The sequence below is a fragment of the Hippichthys cyanospilos genome, chromosome 1 (genome assembly GCF_059441005.1).
Source record: "Hippichthys cyanospilos isolate Australia breed blue-spotted pipefish chromosome 1, RoL_Hcya_1.0, whole genome shotgun sequence".
Taxonomy (NCBI): domain Eukaryota; kingdom Metazoa; phylum Chordata; class Actinopteri; order Syngnathiformes; family Syngnathidae; genus Hippichthys; species Hippichthys cyanospilos.
This window is the reverse complement of record NC_142369.1, coordinates 10,345,734-10,357,935: the sequence shown is the minus strand read 5'-3', so window position 1 is coordinate 10,357,935 and position 12,202 is coordinate 10,345,734. Positions and strand designations below refer to the sequence as shown.

The 12,202-nt window shown below is 38.4% G+C and overlaps 1 protein-coding gene across 1 annotated transcript in view; it reads right to left on the bottom strand.

Annotated features, from left to right (window-relative positions):
- Positions 1-2,572: 2,572 nt before the first annotated feature.
- The window catches only part of nf2a (NF2, moesin-ezrin-radixin like (MERLIN) tumor suppressor a), a 32,504-nt gene continuing 22,874 nt past the window's right edge, over positions 2,573-12,202 (bottom strand). The window contains exons 13-16 of the mRNA XM_088425810.1: positions 10,707-10,809; positions 9,106-9,224; positions 7,459-7,618; positions 2,573-4,218 (exon numbers count right to left, since the gene is read on the bottom strand). Coding sequence (XP_088281936.1) covers positions 4,168-4,218; positions 7,459-7,618; positions 9,106-9,224; positions 10,707-10,809 — 433 coding nt within the window. The 3' untranslated portion in view covers positions 2,573-4,167. The remainder of the gene's footprint in view (positions 4,219-7,458; positions 7,619-9,105; positions 9,225-10,706; positions 10,810-12,202) is intronic.

Below are 12,202 nucleotides of genomic sequence, written 5' to 3'. Positions count from 1 at the left end.
CAAGTTTTTGGGAGTGAGGGAGGAAACCGGAGCACTCGGAGGAAAACCTATGCAGGCATGGGGAGAAGATGCAAACCCCACACAGGAAGGCCAGAGTCAAAATCCACAACTACATGTGAGACGGACATGCTAACCAGTCTTCCGCCGTGCTGGCCACTAGCAAGATAACTATTAATCAAACAATTACCAAACTAACTCATCCAACAAACCAGTTAACTAATTCATCAACTGAGGTGCAAACTAACCAATCAAGTCATTAAAACAACCACCAAACCAACCAAGTAAGCATTCAATTGACTAACTAATTAACTAATTACCTAACTAAGTCACAGAGTAACCAACCAAGCAGCTAAGTAATGAATCAAAATGACAAAAAATACATATACTTTCTTTAAAGTTGCACAGGTTAAATATGTAAAATAATGACTACTGCACAAATGTAGGTCTACAAAGACGTTGGCCGTGATCCTATTGAGAAACTATGTGGTGTGCATCAGGGAGCATTACAAAGTGAGATCCACTGCATCTGAAAATAAACTCATTTGCATGCTTGCTAACTGCGGGCAACAAATGACATGCCATCAGCCACGTCTCCCCATTAACAGTTGACTGTGAGGAATCAACAACATTCCGTGCCAGAAAAATGACAATTTAGCCAGAAGATGCTTTTAATACTACTGTACGATGTGTGTGTGTGTGTGTGTGTACACGAGGCTTCAGTACGCAAGGGAAGAGGGATTCCGAACAGTAAAACGGAAGACGAGCTAGCGCGCAACGATTCCCATGGGAGTGATGAGGTGCTCCTCTACACCCACGCAGATTAAAGCACAGGATGGCTGGATGGAGGTAAGGAAGGAAGGAAGGAACCCTAATCCAAACAGTTATTAACTCATGAATGGTCTGACAAACTGGAAAACAAACCAACCTAGAAAAAACACAACATACTAAGTATGGAAATGTAATTGGCAAACCATTGAAACTAAGTAAACGGCCAGTCTTTATTAACCAACTAATTCACGAGATTACTTGAAGATTATCTAAACAAATACCTAAATATTACTTCAACAAATAACTATCCACTTAATGAACTCTTTCTGTGCCATGGACAAGATATATAGAGTGGACCCCCGCCATACGAAATTAATTCGTTCCGGAGTTGGGATCGTAAGGCGAAATCGTCGTATGGCGGGCAATAGAAACTTATGGTAATTAGCTAATGCGCGCAAAACCCAAGGTAAAAACATCCAAATTGTATATACATATGAAAAATTTGTCACAAAAAAGTATAGTAAGTACTACGTATATACAATATACATGTAAATGTTAAACAACACCATAAATAAAAAATATATAAAGTAAAAATGAAATTTTATTTACCTTTCAGTGGCGCTTGTTATGCACATATGCCCTAGTAAGGGTAGCCTAGGCTAGGCTAGGCTAGCTTCGTATTTCTTGATTATCTCCAGCTTCGTTTCTTTACTAATCATCTTCTTACTTCTACCTTTAACATCACTAGCAATCTTGGGACCAATATTGGTCGCCGACCAATAGCAGACCAGCATCTTAGTGACGTTGTGATGCCAACCGATAGCAGACCAGCATTTTCGTGACGTATGCAGTGACGCATGTAGTGATGTATGAGCATGATGCGACTCGCAGTCATACACACGTACACTGATCGCCAAGTTTGAATTTTGTGATTGTTGTTGATGCTGTAAAGTGGGAAAAATGCTGTAAAAAGGGGACCAAAAAAAATGTGTGTTCCACTTTGTAACATGAAAAAAATGTAATCCAGGGATGCTGTAACCCGGGGGGTTCACTGTATTTTTTTTTTTTTTTTGGAATAGCTGACACCCTTGGCTAATGCTTACCTAACATAAGCCATTTGAGCACTGTAGTGATAATCATGACCATAGGATGGCAGTGTTTCCACACTTACAACACAGATATTACCTACACACAATTCAATATACGAAATGGAAATCAATCTTTCATATGATACAACCTTACATAGACATCGCAGAAAATATTCTGTCGGCTTTGAAAGATGAGTAAAAATGCTAAATACACTGGCCTTCTCAAGGTTATCTTTATGATTTGGCAATACAAGAGTTAAACAAACAACTAACAAATCAACTCACTAACCAACTAATTAAACAACTACTGTAACTACGTAACCAACTGAATAAATAAACTAACAAAGCAATCTTTTATTTAACCAAATAATTAACCAATGCAATGCAAAAACCCAATCCGACAGAACAGACAAATAGATGAAAATAACCAAACTATTGATCTGACTGTCGGTTTTCTGTCGCATAGCGGTACCATGTCGCCTTTATAATGTGTGCCAGTCGTGTAATTCTAACCTTTCACAACGGCTGTGAGATTCTGCATGACGTCAAACGCGATCCCCAGGACGACCGGCACGCTTCTCTGCCAGCATTTTGTCACTTTTCCTGGGGCGCCCCCCTACAGACTGCTCTGACGTCACTGCGCCCTTGCCTCGTAGGGTGTGGAGTTAGCTGGCCCCAGGGACCCCAATCTCCCCAAAATAAACACATCAGTCATACATGGTGCAGACATGTTATTTTATTGGAAAAATGAAACAGAAAAAAAGTTCCTGCACATTTTGCTGGAATTTATATATGTGCACAAGCGCACATTAGCATATGTCCACTGTACAATACAAGGGTACCCTCATGACAAATGGTTAACGAGTAAACGCTTCACTAGGACCAACTAAAAGGAATTGTATCATATGCAAAATATGAGTTGTTTTTTTTTAAAAAGTAGTGTAAACAGTCAACAAAGGCACACCAGTGTAGTTTGTTTTTACTTGACATTTCCTTAAGGCATCCCCTAAAGCGAGATGCTCATTTTTCTCCCTCATTATCTATCAAATGAATATAATTCAGCATTTTGGGGGAAATTTATATTTTTATAGCAGCCATGTTAAGGAAGCTAAGTTTGTGATTTCTTGATGCTATTTCAGTGAGCGATGAACGCTTACAAATGTAGCAAATTTCAGGATTTTATCAGGGTTCGTAAAAGCTTACTAAGATGTTCGCAAACAGTTTTTCTTGTTCTTGAAACTTAATCATGCCTTTTTCTTAAAAAAAAAAATTCCAAGGGGTGTAAAAGATGATCTAAGTTTCTTGCTAAACAACGACATCTTCAGGCCATACGTGTAACTGCAACTTTGATGGAATGCTCGTGCCTTCATAGCGATTCATCACGGGAACCAACCAAGAGCTGCTCTGAGCCTTCTCCATTCGTGGAATGTTTCTTCGATGTTTACCCGTCATATGCTGCATTCAAGGAATGTGGGGAAGTCCGATCTCAAACTAAGAAAAGTGCACTCAAACACCTCTCTGAACTGGGAGGTCTGACATTTCAAAAAAGGCAGCAGCCATCAGCCATTTTTGTTCACGTTCAACTTGAATGCTTTGAGGTCAGAAGTGAAATCATCTGAGAGGGGTAATTCTGACTTCCCACCTTCCTCGAATGCAGCATTTAGCGAATCTGCGACATGAGTTCAGAATACTGTGAGTGCCTAAATAGGCTTATTGCAGCTGTTACTCTGACTGTCAGGGCTCTTTGTACACATCAAGGCATTGCTTGAGCACTTATCAGGTGGAAAATAGGGATTTTTACATTCAAAACGCCCTGACGCACCTTTAACTAAGCGCATAATACATGAGAATAGAGGAGGGAAAACTCCTTTGAAGGGTGATTTTTAGAGTGAATATAATATTAGAGTGTGTGTTATTTCTTAATAAATGCTAGTTAGCTACTTTCGTTAAAATGATTTTGTGACGGCTGTAAAATTTAATAGCATTAAGATCATGCCTGAAAACAAGTTATTTCCTGAAGATGTTTTTTAGCATACAACGTTTTTCTGTGTAAGTCAACATCTTACTCAAGGAAAAACACCACAAACATTAAAGAAACATATTTGTGATTCCTTTCTTCACTTCTTTAAGCATTGGTGTATTTCCGTACCGGAAATTTGAATATACGTTTGCATCATTGTCAAATATCAAAAATAAGATCGATGAATCCCAAGTGAGTTGCAGGAAAACGAGTGTCCGTATTCGTGTGTCCGCGAGGCCCCTGAAGATGCCACGGTAACGGTCTTGATTTAGTCTTCTGCAGAAGACTTGCTTAGAGTTCCTCAAAGAAGGCCACTCGGGACTTGGCGCTTTGTAGTGTCAACTGCAGAGGAAATAATACAAAGTGCCGCCGCGCGAGGACGTCTCAATCAGTCACGGGCCAAATGGGTTTTCCGCCCCGAAGTCCTTTTATCAAACAAGTGTCTTCAAAAGATCCAGTAAGACGATCGATCATACTTTGGTTTAATCAATTATCTCTTGGTCATCTTGGGAATTGAATGTGATATTTCAATACCAAATTTTAAGAATTGTCTTCCAAAGATGAACAAATACAGTTGAGAGAAGACCTTAAGTGTGTTTTTCAGAACCGTGCGCTAAGAAGCTTAGAAAATAACATTTCGATCAAATGATTTAACGAGTGAGTGCCCTTGAGAACACGTATGAAGTGCTAAGTGAGTAGGTTAGTAAGCTAAACCGCGCAAGCGTGCTCGGTGGCTTCCCTCGGCTAATCAAACAAAACGATTTTAAAATGGAGGATAATTGAAAGACCGTTAGTGGCCTTTGGTGGGTTTACACGCATCGATCCCTTCCTGGATGCGGACGGATCTATAACGTGGAGATCTATAACTTCATCGAGCTGCACAAGGACAGCAGACCTCAGAGCCAAACACTGGTAGTTATTTAAAATGTCAATGGCTGCCAAATTTACAACAAAGTGTGAAAGTACATGTTATGCTTTTTTTCACAGCCAGCTCAAATTTACTCAAAGCTTAAACGTAAAATAAAGAAGTTCATGTTGTGTACTAATCAAAAAACTTTGTGAAATTGTATTCAGTATTACCGTATTTTCCACACTATAAGGTGAACCTAAAAGCCTTCTTTTTTTTAAAAAGCTGATGGTGTGCCTTATATATGGATCGATATTGAGATTGGGATTCGTAGATGGGGACCGGACTGATAAAGTAAGCTTTACCTGTTTCTTTTGTGTGTTTACAGTTGAACAAGGTTGCTCATATTGACACAGAGTTATACTATTGAGAGTTTAGAGTTATTATTTGAGTTATTATTCGTATTACTTTGAGTCTTACTATATTGTGATTGAAAAGGTTTTCAAATATGTCATTAATTGAGGGTGCGCCTTATAATCCGGTGCGCCTTATAGTGCGGAAAATCCGGTCCTTAAACCAAATTTGCTTGAATCTGAAATTCATTTTGAATGTGATTTGCTAAGTTGAAAAAAATACACTGTCCAGTATACTTATTTGACTGTAAATAATTCCCCAAGGCCCAATCCCAATACCCACACTTCCATCCTTGTGCCCTTCAATACCAGTCATGGTGTGTGTGTGGGGTGGGGTGGCATGGGATGGGGGCCTTAGTGTCCGTGGACGGTCCTCAGTGCAGCATTTGGCATTGGAAGAGTCCTTCGCTAATCATCCGGAACACCTGCCTCCGGCACTGTGTTCTATTTCACTTTTGCTCGTCTTTGCTTTCTTGACGCTGAGCTCAAGTTGCCCATTTCTGAGAGAGCAAGATGAATGTGTTCCGCCTGCCTGTGCTCGAAATATATCAACTTGGGTTTCTGCTAATAAGCATGGATGTGGTGTTGCTTTTTTCATCTTTTTTGTTCCTTAACAGATAATTGAGGAAAATAAAGTTGGATAATCAGTGCGGGGAGATAAAGAGGGTAGGCTTGCAAGTTTGTCAAAAGTTGGAAATAGCATTGAACTTTTTTTTTAATTTTCCCAAAATACTTTGCATATCATTTTGTTGGACTTTATCCCATGGTTTTAGTCTTCACTATTCGTGACGACGACTGATTGTTAGTTCTTAAAATCAGCAACTTCACCAACTTCTGGTAGAGTGTTTATTGTGCATTTCAAAATCTGGATTGATAGCGTATACTGCTATACTGTATGCTAGCATAGCAGTATACGAGAAGATCTTAACGATAAATCCTAACATGAATTTAGGATCAAGTTCTCAGCTCCCAAATAACTAGGGAACTTGAGAAAAAAAATGCTGAGTGTTTCATATATGAGTAAGTCTTTTACAAGATGTACAGAGTAATGATATAGACAGTTACATTAGCATTTTGTGTTAGCTATTAGCTTGCTTGCTATAGATTAGCTAGAGCATATGTGAATAATTTGTGCAGCAGCAAAAGAAGACATCACCGTAATCGACCGGCTAATTTGGTGTTGTTTTACAAGAAATTACACGTGTTTTCAAGAGAATAAGGACACCAGATTATGAGGTACACCTTCAATGAATGAATTTTAAAACTGTTTTCATATATCGGGCACACCGCATTATAAGGTGCATAGAATAAACGCCACAGTAGTGTGTGGGGTTTATTAATGCAGCTACTAGATGGAGCTGCGTTAAAGGGAATGTCAACGAAACAATCAGATAAGTTAGTCAGACTTATTTAATAGGCAATCAGAAATTAAGAGTAAAGATGAATAGTTGAAAGTGCTATCTGACAAATGGGAAAAAATAATTCTTGAAAGATCAATCCCAAGAGGAATTAACAGTTTAAAATAAAATAATCATGATTCAATTCAATATTAAATGTATTTTTTAATCAAATTGTAACACAAAACTTTAAAATGTATTGTTTATTTATTTTGATTTATTTAAAAATCACACTTTCTTTAAAAAAAAAAAACACGTTTTTGAGGCTCTTCCCTATATGAATTGCTTCCAAAAAATGGCTTCATATTTCGCAAACAGGGTGTTTTTACAATTTTAATTGTAAAAAAAAAAAAAAAACATTAACTACTGAAATGCAAAGGTAAAAATTGAAGAATTTGCATTGTCGTTAAGTTATTTTATTTTTTCGCACCCCAAAAATGAAAACCCGCGGTTTATGCACTGTAAAAAAAAGCACCAGATCCTAAGGTGCACTGTCAGCTATTTGAGAAAACGGATGGCTTTTTTGTGCGCCTTCTCACGCGGAAATTATGGTAGACGTAAATACTGTAGACAATCTGATAACTACCTATCAAACCATCCATCCATCCATTTTCCAAAGACATCGTTTATAATCATGTTTAATCAATTTTAAACTGCATTTTTCCAGTTACCACTGTTGATATGTGATGATTTCCACTGAAAGAATTCATGTGACGCTCGCAAAAACTTTGGCAATGGTCAGTAGGCTGCCCAAAATAGTCAAACGTTGCACTTCACAGTGCTACATGTTCGAACTTGTTAAACGCCCCAAAACACCGAGCGCCGGCGGTTTAACCGGATTAAACTTCAAATAATCAGATTAGTGGCGGAGAACAAACACTAGCAGTTAAAAGGTGCTGAAGTAGTAGCGGTAATGTGAGAGTACCTTCTTGAAGTTGCTGTGCTTGCTGGCTCCCTGCTCGGCATTGTGGTCGTAGACCATGTCCAGCGGAGTCTGCCGCTCCTTCAGCTTCAGGCTCTCGATCTCTGTTTTCAGCTCGTTCAGCTGCTCCTGGAGGTGCTTGCTCTTCTCCATATACTCCACTCTAGAACAGGGGAGATGACATTGAAAAAAATGGCGGGTGGGGACAGCGGTGCACCAACACTAGGAGGGTGTTACGGAGGTACACACACTGTATATACAGTATATAGAATATATTTCAAAATATATTATACTCAATGTGTTGGAAGATAAGTTCTAAAGAGAACATCGTTCTCATCAGTAGTCTGGCCCCGTCGCAACATCTAATTTGCAAACTAGCTATGCTTTCACCCCAAAAATGACATCTTCTCTTGAGATAGTCTGCTGGTGTGGGAGTGCACAATCATCAAACATAGAAAGACGGAGGAGTCAGATGGGAGGATTCTATTCATTTTTTTTAGGGAAGTTCAACTTAACAGCGAGCATGTGGATCTGGGTTTCCTGTGTTGGCGTGGTTGCTGGAGAAGTGGTTCTCAACCTTTTTTCAGTGATGTACCCCCCATGAAATATTTTTCAGCCAAGTACCCATTTAACCAGTCCAAAGCATTTTGGGGGTAAAAAAAATGACTTAAAACCTTTCATCGGTGTCTGATTTATTTTACTTTGGACCCTTTCAAATTTCATTTGTATTGGTCAACAACAAAAAAATATTCAACATAAAATGTCTTCTTTCGGACCACAGGAAAAAATCTGTTATCAAAAAGAAATAACTTAATAATTAATAAATATTTTTCCACAAAAAAATCATCAATATAAATTGTCAGACCTGCTTTCTAAAATAAATAATTATGAGTAAATATATGTTCACAGAAAAATATTAAACATAAAGCGTCCTCTTTCGGGGTTATAGAAGAGATTTGTTCACAAAAATAAACCAGTAACTTGATGGGTAACGAGAGGTGGCACATGACAAGTCGGCTGGAACCATTCTAGTATGGGGAGTATCAGGGTTTTTACAACAATGAAATTGAATAACCTACAGAAAATAAATTAGTTTTATGAAATTATATTTTCCTGAAAGAATTAATTAATTCAATAATTGGTTTTAAAGCATTTTTCCCTGTTTGTTTGTTTTATTTAAAATCTCGAGTACCCCTGAAGTTCCTTCAAGGACCCCCAGGGGTACTAGTACCCGCATTAGAGAACCACTGCTTTAAAGGGCCCTGTTGTAATGGTGTGGAAAAGCGCCACAACAACACTGTGGGAAATACAGCATTTTGGCTACTATTATTCCAGGTTGTACGAGAGGTGTTTGATTTGCAGTTGTCATTTGAGCGAGGCGTGGTTTCAAGGTATTTAGAAGGCACGACCACAGCATTTGATGTTGAGACAAACTGCTTGATTTTTTTTTAACGTTTTGAAGCCTTATTAGATATACATGACCATTTTTTGAGTAATTCCCAATTGTTTCCCATTGTTGATAACAGAATTTATGCACAGGATGTTAGATCGACGTATTTTGGTACCAAATATAGAAAAGTAAAGGGTTGGGTAGTGAAGACTGACTGAAAACAACAGGTAGTCGTCCTGAAAATGTCGTCTGTGACTCACTTCTCCTTCTCGATCTCCATGGAGAGTCTTTTCATGTCTGTGTCTTTAAAGTCAAAGCTCAGGTTCTCTTTGCTGAAGCTCAGCTCGGGAGGCATGCAGTCCATTGGTAGCGCAGGGTACTATTGGAGAAAAAGGGGGGGGTCGCAAAAAACAGGATATGCACAGTGGAGGAATACAGGAATTGACACACACACACACACACACACACACACTTATGCAGCCAGGCAATGTCTGCTCCTAATAGACAATCTAAATGGAAATCCTGTGCTTGTCAATGCAAAGCGACGGGCAGGCGACGTAAACGCATCCTGGCAGAGCATGAGAGGGCAATTTGACAGCCAATAGTGTGTGTGTTCAGGCTCTGTCACACGCATTTGACTGCATGCGGAATGCTTGTGACTGTGTGTGTATGAGTCAAGGGGGAACAAAGGACTTTTATTTATCTTCCGTGACGGGTTTAGTGCATTTGAGTTCTTTTTATTAGGATGACTGCTACGGTAGCTTTTATAGCTAGCCGCCGACTGGCTATGCCACTTGTTAACAAACGACTGCAAGTTAATCATGGGAATTTGAACTACATAACAGGTTTATTTTGTTGTGTGACAATTTTAATTAGCAAGGGCAAATACTTTATTATGGTACCGCATGAATGTCAACTTCTGTCTTTTCACATACATATGTTGAAAAACATTAGCGTATCCCAAGATTATTAGTCACTAAAAATTAATAACAAACTAAAATTAAAACCACATTTTTGACAATGAATAAAATATAAATCAAAACGTTTAATAAAATAAATACAATTCAAACTACAGCTTACATATATAAAATAAATTATAAACGTGCCTAATATTTTCTTCTTTGTTGATTAAAACTAAACATTAACTTTCATAGTTAATTTTTAAATCGCATTTATTTTGGTATAATTGAAGATCTGTAAAGAAGAAGCAAACAGTTTGATTTGTAATTTATTTTACTTTATAACTAGGTATGGGCAAGTACCGAGCATTGGTATCAGGTCAATATTTGATCATAATTCAAGGTATTGACATTTTCAATGGCAATGATGCTAGTACTGTTCGCACTTTTGGTGCAGTTTTACAATCACAAAGTAGAAACTACCAAAAAAAAAAAATATATATCAATCAGCAGCCACAAGGATCAGAAAATCACATTTAATTGCAGGACATTTTAAAGGAAAATTTAATATTGGAGTATATAAGTCTTACTTTAAAATTATGTAATTGTTTTTTGGGTGAAAATTTGTGTATCATAACTATGAGTGGAATTGTACATGGTAGGGATGACTTGAGTACTGAATCTGAGTACTTGTACTGGGACCAATCTGAGAAAACTTAAACTGAGTGGATTTTCTTATCTTGCATTTGAAAATTACTCCGTAGTTTAAAAAGGGCTCATACTGAAATGAGTAAAAACAAAAATATGAATATGAATATTTAATAAATACAAACTAGCACATCCGCTCTTAAAACTAATTAAAAACAAAAAAGTTTCCACAAGTCAAGTACTTTGAGTTCACTAATGTGTAATGAGTAAATGCGACGTTAGCATTTTAGCCTTCTCCATAGTAAGCGTTTTACCGTGTATACCCTGCTGGTGATCTCCAGTAGCTTCTGCTTGGCCCTGTGCTCTGACTGTCTGGCTTCCAGCAAGTCTTGCTTCAGCTGCTCCGCCTCCTTGGCCCTGCCAAAAAACAAAATTGTAACGCGCAACCTTCAGATACACTGCTGATGCAGTGCCTCATCTATTATTGGAACGGCACAAAGTCATGACTACAAAACAAAAATACTGCCAATGAGCTGCTGTAATGTACAACTCTTAGTGTTTTGATGTGGCCATGTCACGCACTAGGCCACGCCCCTCAATAGTGCTAAAGCTTTTCCTGTTGTGACTTCTCACTTGCCACCATCCCCTTAATTGCACTTGATAAAACCAATTTATTACTCTACACTTTTTTTTGTTCATAATTGATTTAGGTTTGGTGTTATTTTTCCTAATAAAGACATACTATAAAAAAAAAAAAAAATTGTGGTAGATCTTTGCAGGCTGAAAATGAATAATTGCATTTTGTTGTTTCGAAGGGAAAAAAAATGATTTGATATGCAGTGATATTTTCACCTTTTACCTCAAGAATAAATTCAGATATGTGATTGCACCTGAAGTGTTCATTTGTATGTAAAGACCACTCTTGTGTAACTTCCCATAACAACCCAGGCTAAACTTTACTTCTCCCCGACACAAAAAAGTTGTGTGTCTCAACGGAGATGTTTCACTTCATCAGACATCACTTCTTTGCCTCCAATTCCTATTTAGAACAAGTGCTCCCTGATCTTGTGTGGGGCCCTTGAGTGAGCACTGTGGAGTAGTGGCAAAGCCCCCCAAACAATTGCATTAACCAGCGTGTGGCTAATGGTGGCCGATTAAAAATGATTGCCAAATACAGTTTGGAGTGGTGATACGGCCACGGTCTTGTCATCAACACTTGAAAGCAGATATTCCCCGCTGTGTGAATGGAATGGCAATGAGACCGTGCATGCATGCGTGCGTGTGTGTGTGAGTGTGTATAAAGTCTAAGATGAAAAATCATTTCAAGCCTGGCGGAGCTGTATGAGGTAACAGAGATGATGTGATGATAGCGAGTCACACCGTCAATTCATACGATTAACCAGCGTAAATTGAAGGCCGCTGCTCTGACCCGCAGCAGCGAGCGGCAGAACAAAAACAACGAGGGAGCTGGTCGCAAGGCAAGCGTGATGATTAGCTCAACTGTATTAAATAAAGAATGTGGCTTTTGTTCGTTTCAACACTAGTTTAAATGATGTGCGCATGTGGATGGACAGACGGTGGAGTCTGTGAATAGAAAGGAAAAATGCAGTTTGAGAAGGTGAATTGAAAGGCTGAAAATTGCACATCAGGTATGTGAAGAGAAAAAGTGAAAATTGCATGTTGGGAAGGTGAATGGCTAAACCAATGTTTATATCATGGTTGTATGAGAACTGACCTACAGATGCTTATGTTAGGTATATATAGGTGATAAGACTGGTGTTTACATAATATCGAGAGTATAAGTGAATGT